Raw genomic sequence first — 7,344 nt, 5'->3', positions numbered from 1 at the left:
GTACCTCTGTTTCCCCTATAGACATGGAACACATGCCCTGCTGAAATGAAACTATATGTGTATAAAGATTCCACGCTTTTCTAGATTACATTCCCAATTTCATTGTTATCCCAAAGGTTCTTTATATTGCTCTGGTTCTATATGTACTTCAAAGACAGCGTACATCTACATCACCTGTAATGATTGTGATAAATGTGTTACTTTGTATTTCTTGCAAAAATTCTTTAACCACTTGCCGACCGGGCCATAGCCGAAAGACGGCTACACCGCGGTCGGCTTATTCTGGGTGCACGTTCGTGGGATGTCCTTCCAGAATGTTGCTCCCGCGCCCCCTGGGGCATGCACCCGGGAACATCCATGACCGCCGGGTCTGGAGGACCCGGCGCATCACGGATCACGGTAAATAGCCGCTGGTCGCGGCCGTTTACCACGTGATCATTCCGTCAAATGACGGAGCGATACTTGTAAACAAACCGGCGTCACGTCATGACGCCGGTTCCTATCTCCCCTCTCTGTACTGATGGGTACAGTGCGAGGGGAGAGGGGGAGAGGGGGAGAGATTGCAGCAGCGCTGTGGGCTGGATATTTAGTTCCTCTGTTTGAGGCACAGTGATCGGAAGACACTTGGAAGGTACATTTTATGTACTGATTTTATGTTCTTTTGATTCTTCACAGTTATAGATTTTTTTGGGTACATATGTTTATTATATGCAAGTAGCGCCATTCCTTCATTCATATTTGTTTTTTATGACGTTCCTTGAACTACGGTTATTTGACTTCCAATTTAATGATGCACGAAGAGTCGCAGGGCCAACGCCACTTGGCAGAAATAGCTACAGGACACCAATGATCTTTTTAGTTGTCTGTAAGGGTGGAATTCTGGCCACCACTGTACATGGGAGCATTATTTACACTGGCCACCAACGTAAGGGGAGTTTTTCCCACTCACTCCCAATGAATTGGTTTTAGCAGGGGTTCCTTGAGACCTACGAAAGACAAAACCAGAGAAATTCCCAGCTCAACTCACCAACTAGTCTGCTTACCAACCGAATTAACCTGTCACACTTTTGCAAACGCATGCATAAGCTGCAAGGCCTCGTCACGGCACCCTGTATTACCTGCAGTCCTAACTCCTGTAAATTTATGAGAGTCTCCACAGTGGAAGCACATGCATTCTAATGGATAGATAGGGGGCAGGTGGGCCTGGGGGTAGCCCAATCCTCCTTAAAGGAACAGGGGCGCACTAAACACCCAGCATATAGCACAATGGCAGCAAAGATGTCCAGTGTGTCCTCTCACCAATATTACATGAGTAACAAACAAAATGGCCACTGCCCCCACCTATAACTGGCCTTCATGCCAAGGGGCATATGGAAGGTCAATGCATGAAAGTCAAAACCAGAGAAATTCCCAACTCAACTCACCAACAAGTCTGCTTACCAACCAAATTAACCTGTCTAACAGTATGTGTTAAAAACGGGTTTAGTTAGAACACATTTGAAAATGTATGCATAAGCTGCAAGGCCTCTTCAAGGAACCCAGTTTTACCTGCAGTCCTAACTGCTGTAAATTTATGAGAGTCTCCACAGTGGAAGCACATGCATTCTAATGGATAGAGAGTGTGCAGGTGGGCCTGGAGGTAGCCCAATTCTCCTTAAAGGCACAGGGGCGCACTGAACACCCAGCATATAGCACAATGGCAGCAAAGATCAATATTCCTTGTGACATGAACTGATTTCAAGGGTTCCTCCAGGGTAAAAAGGTTGAGAAAGGCTACTGCAGGAATTTATTCTTGATGACACATCATTGAGGCAATGACATTGTGCAGTGTTTTGCATATACTAATTACTGTGTGTAAGTAATAATGACAAATGCAAATTGTCTTTGAAAAAACAAAATAACACCCATGAGTAGTTAAAGATTTTATTAACATGCATTTAGTACATCTACTTTTTGATACAGCTCAATGCTTTTTTCAGCTGTCATTGTTTCTAAAGCAAACAAAGCTTATGACATTTTATACATGCATCAATGTCCTAACAAAGACGCAGGCTTGGCTTGCAGCTGCTTTGGTTGGTTAGTTATTTCCAGCAGAATTAACTGGTATTGCAGGGGTACACGTCATCTCCTTTGTTTCTATTTCCTTTGCTCCGGGTACACCTCTAATCCCAATTTTACAACCACCTTCTGTAATGCAGGCTTGAACTGACATTGGTACTATCTTACCATCTGCAAATCAAGATAAGATTTTATTTTTACCAAATAATACTTCTAAATAGGCTAGAGTGAATAATGTTGCTAAACTTCATTTGTTCTGAACCTTGTCACCCTAATGCTGCGTACACACGATCAGATTTTCTGACAACAAATGTTGGATGTGAGCTTGTTGGCTGAAAGTCTGACCCTGTGTATGCTCCATCGGACAATTTTTGTCGGACTTTCCGCCAACAAATGTTGGCTAGGAGGTTCTCAAACTCTCCGCCAACAAATTTTTGTTGTCGGACTTTCTGATCGTGTGTACACAAGTCCGACGCGCAAAAGTTCACGCATGCTCGGAATCAAGCAGAAGGAGCCGCACTGGCTATTGAACTTCCTTTCTCTCGGCTCGTCGTACGTCTTGTACGTCACCGCGTTCCCACGTTCGTAATTGTTGGCCAACATTTGTGTGACCGTGTGTATGCAAGACAAGTTGGAGCCAACAACCTTCGAACAAAAATCCATGGTTTTGTTGTCGCAAAGTCCGATCGTGTGTACGGAGCATAAGACAAAGGTTGTTACTGGAAGCACCCACCGGGTAAAAATAAAGGAAAAAAAATGCCTAAAAAAGGCAGAATAATGCAGCCACCACATCTAAAGTTTGGTAAGATGCAATATTTTTCTTTTTTGTTTTTTAGATTTGGTTGTTCCAAGCTGGAACTACATTAGGGTGGACAGGGGCAGATCCTGAAATTATAGTAAGGAGATCTGACTGATGGATTCTTCATTGGGTGAAACAATATTGAGTGAATCAACCCACTAGATTTTGCTTCTAATCAAAATATTACTTTGGGGGGATTTGTACCTAAAACATGCGGAATTCCTTACATGATTGGACAGTTCAAGTGACTTGGGACAGAAGAGACAGGAGGGATCATGCTCTTTCCTTATCACATACAGTATGTATAGTTCTCAAATTTAGATAGGGATAAAAGAGGATGAAAAGGGAAGGCTCATTTGTTTGATGTTCAATAATAGCAAAAATGTGTTATTATTGATTGATTTTTATTAAAAAAGAAACAAAAAAAAAAAAAACAGTTGACTGTTATGCTCTAGTCTCTATGTAAAATATTGTACATATGCTCTAAACTACATAAAGGGTTCACTTAATATTTATTGCATTTAAATAGGCAAAGGGACTCTGTGTTGCACCTTAAAGTAAAGGGGATCTTTGGAGCCTTATACCATTCTTATGGTCAGTGAACCTCAAAGCCAATCAAAATGTCTTCAAAATGTATGGCAGGGAGTACATCACTCCATATATATTTAGTAATCACAATAGAATTATAAATGAGATAGATACATACCGGACAGCTGAATAAGTGACCTTAACTTCATACACTCAAATTCATTCCCACGACACAATACCATTTCATCACTTTCGCAGCCATCAGTAGATGTATTCACATAGCAGCTTGGACACATAAAGTTGTTGAGTGGCATTTTATCATGACAGAGTTCTGAAAAAATAAAATAAAATAAATAATACATTTACATCTAGTGAGGGTGGAGCATAGATGGAGCAAGGGGAGGGACTAATAATGGCGCATTTTACTTACTGGGGCATAGTGGCAGCAACAGTTTAATAGCAAGCACATAGGACAAGCTACTTGGGATGGCCACGACACATACAATATATTACTAAATGTATTGGGACACTTGCCTTTACATGCACATGAACTTTAATGGGATCCCAGTCTTAGTCCGTAGGGTTCAATATTGAGTTGGCCCACCCTTTGCCTCTATAACAGCTTCAACTCTTCTGGGAAGGCTGTCTACAAGGTTTAGGAGTGTCTATGGGAATGTTTGACCATTCTTCCAGAAGCGCATTTGTGAGGTCGGGCTCCATTCTAATGCATTCCAATGGTGTTCTATCGGGTTGAGGTCAGGACTGTGCAGGCCAGTCAAGTTCCTCCACTCCAAACTAACGCATCCGTGTCTCTAAGGACCTGGTCCAAATCATTTGGTGGAGAGGGATTAGGGTGTGGGGTTGTTTTTCAGGGGTTAGGTTTGGCCTCTTAGTTGCAGTGAAGGGAATTCTTAAGGCGTCAGCATACGAAGACATTTTGGACAATTTCATGCTCCCAACTTTGTGGGAACAGTTTGGGGATGGCCCCTTCCTGTTCCAACATGACTGCGCACCAGTGCACAAAGCAAGGTCCATAAAGACATGGATGAGTGAGTTTGGGGTGGAGGAACTTGACTGGCTTGCCCGCAACCCAATAGAACACCTTTGGAATGAATTACAGTCTAACATCAGTGCCTGACCTGACAAATGCGCTTCTGGAAGAATGGTCAAACATTCCCGTAGACACACTCCTAAACCTTGTGCACAGCCTTTTTAGAAGACTTGAAGCTGTTATAGCTGCAAACGGTGGGCCAAATCAATATTGAACCCTACGGACTAAGACTGGGATGCAATTAAAGTTGATGTGCGTGTAAAGGCTGGCGTCCCAATACTTTTGGTAATATAGTGTATATATATATATATATATATATATATATATATATATAAAACTTGCCTTGACTTGCCTTGTGCTCACCTTTAACTGCACTTTCAAACACAGAAGCCAGTAGAGGAAGTTTTCTGCAATAATCACTCCCTCTACCGGCTTCTGTGTTCACAAGTGACAGAGCACCTTTTCTGGTGGTATGCACGGAACCCTCCCTGCCCTGTACATCCATATAATATCAGAGGAGGAGGTGAGGGGATTTACACAGCCATACCATTCTCGCGGAAGTGGATCTCCTGACTCCTTCTCAGCACTAGTTATAGCTGCTCTTCCGCAACAGCCTCTTTCTCTGCCACTCTGTAGGAACAGAAATTTGGGGGTGAGGGGATTCGCTCTTTGGGGAAGGTCATTGTGGTTGTACAGTTGCCTGTGTGTTACCTACTTCCTGTATGATGCACACCCTTGATAAGAATCTGGTATGTTTTTGGCAGTGCGTGGGTCCACCTCATTTGTTAGCAGATGCAGTTTGCTTGTCTACCACTAGATGGCTCTGTTGCAATTTTGGCATGGTAAGGGAAAATTTAAAAGCAGTTGTTAGCTCCCTTTTAGCGAAATCCCTCCCTAGGGATGCCAAGAAGTAGACCTACACTGAGATGAGCTAAGGGGGCCCTATGTGGGCTGAGTTTCCAGGTGAAGTGATATAGATCAGGGATTTTCAAATAGGGTGACGTGGACACATCCCAGTCTGGTCACTACTCTGTGTTAACTCCCATGCAGTACGACTGTGCGAGGAGAGAGACTGCTCCTCGACAGTCCAATCTCTGTACCTTTTGCAAAATATCAGTCTGTCCCTGATGTGTTTCCTAGAGAAAAGTGTCTTTTTGCTGCCCTTCTTGACACCAGGCCATCCTCCAATAGTCTTCTCCTCACTGTGCGTGCCGATGTACTCACACCTGCCTGCTGCACTTCCTGAGCAAGCTCTGCACTGGTGGTGCCCCAATCCCGCAGCTGAATCAACTGTAGGAGATGGTTCTGGCGCTTGCTGGACTTTCTAGGGCACCCTGAAGCCTTCTTCACAAATGCAGTGAAAATGTTTTTTATGGGATCAAGTTCATTTTCGTGAAAAAGAAGGACATTGCAAATAATTCTTTGAGAATTTCCCAAATAAATGTGTACCTAAAAGACAGGGTGACACTGTAGGTACACAAGTAGCAATGTGCCAACGTCCCGATATTAAACTTATGAAACCTTATCAACCTGACCAACCACTATGAGCCGCACCTCATGTTATAGCCCTCCTGAATTAGGCTTTAGGTTCTCACCTCTTCAAGCCATTAATTCATTGCTACTCAGGAAACTCTTTACATGAAAACTTATATACGTTTATCTGTAACTTGAGATATCTGGCTACATATGGTGCCTCCACAGCGTTTTTCTATACTGCTGGTTTTTCACTAAAACAATTAGATTTTTGCCTACCAACTGAGACACTATATTTATCTCATGTTTGACTACTACATGCAGAAACTTTCTTAGCTCCTGAAGAAGCATTTTTCATACGCGCAACATGTCGAGCTTTTGAGAATACATCTACCCGGACCTACAATGCGACCCACAACCTGCTTACTCATATCTACAATTGGAACACCTGCTCAGGAATTTGTTCCCCACTTGTTTCTGGATGCGTATTGTATCACATGAAGTGGTGTCCTAGTTGTTTGTAGGGTAGAAAATATTAATTATATGGTAATGTATATTCTTTGTTCTATGTATCTACTTATATCAATTGTTCTTATTTTTTTGTAGACTATACTTAAATAAAACCATTTACCTTTTATAGTTAACAAACCTGTGTGCCTTTAAAGTCCATTTTTTAGTTGATAAGGTTTCATAAATTTGCAAATAATTCATCTGATCACTCTTTATAACATTCTGAAGTATATGCAAATTGATATCATAAAAACTGAAACTGAATTATTTTGTGTCAGTCTCAAAACTTTTGGCCATGGTTGTACTCTACCAAAAGTTCCAAAAAATGGGCTTTAAATACGTTAAACCTTACAGTTGCTTGCTGAATTACTGCACTTCTATTTTGCTTCAAAAAATAGAACAAAAATAGGACAAAAAAAAACAACTAAACCATAATTATTTTCGCAGATGGAGATAAATAAACTCACCCTTAAACTTCAGTTCGGCGTTACTGTAGTCTCCTTCCCCACATTCACCACTGACAAGAAGACTGAAGCCATGGTTTGTTGAGGCAGAGAAACAAGCATTACACAATTCCTCCACTGCACACATTTTTCTCACGGTATTATAAATCACATTGCCTGAAAAAATATCACAAAGCATGAAAGTGAACGTCTGTCTTCCAAGAAATGACCAGTTCAAGACATTTGTCTGTACAATGCTTTTTGGAATCCTCACTTTTAATTAAAAGTGTTATTTTTTGCATTAGGACGGACAAAAAACAGTGACACTGCATAAGGTAAGTATGCTGCTACAAGTGCTAAACCGGCCTTTGGGATATAGTCACGGGTTAGGTCAATCTAAAGTTGACCGTACACTGTTGGTATTTTTGTCAGCTTGAAAGGCTGAAATAAAGGATGGAATTCCCCTGAAGGAATTCCCCATG

The 7,344-nt window shown here is 41.8% G+C and overlaps 1 protein-coding gene across 1 annotated transcript; it reads right to left on the bottom strand.

Annotated features, from left to right (window-relative positions):
• Nucleotides 1-1,932: 1,932 nt before the first annotated feature.
• LOC141110008 (phospholipase A2 inhibitor gamma subunit B-like) lies at nucleotides 1,933-7,035 on the bottom strand. Its single transcript, XM_073601257.1, has 3 exons — nucleotides 6,887-7,035; nucleotides 3,564-3,716; nucleotides 1,933-2,229 (listed from the first exon to the last, which is right to left on the bottom strand). Exons 1-3 carry the CDS (start codon nucleotides 7,008-7,010, stop codon nucleotides 2,078-2,080), a joined length of 429 nt encoding a protein of 142 aa, XP_073457358.1. The 5' UTR covers nucleotides 7,011-7,035; the 3' UTR covers nucleotides 1,933-2,077.
• Nucleotides 7,036-7,344: the final 309 nt, after the last annotated feature.

This window comes from Aquarana catesbeiana, linkage group LG10 (genome assembly GCF_042186555.1).
Source record: "Aquarana catesbeiana isolate 2022-GZ linkage group LG10, ASM4218655v1, whole genome shotgun sequence".
In the NCBI taxonomy this organism is placed as follows: domain Eukaryota; kingdom Metazoa; phylum Chordata; class Amphibia; order Anura; family Ranidae; genus Aquarana; species Aquarana catesbeiana.
Note: the sequence above shows the minus strand (reverse complement) of the source record. Positions and strands in the feature narration are given on the sequence as shown.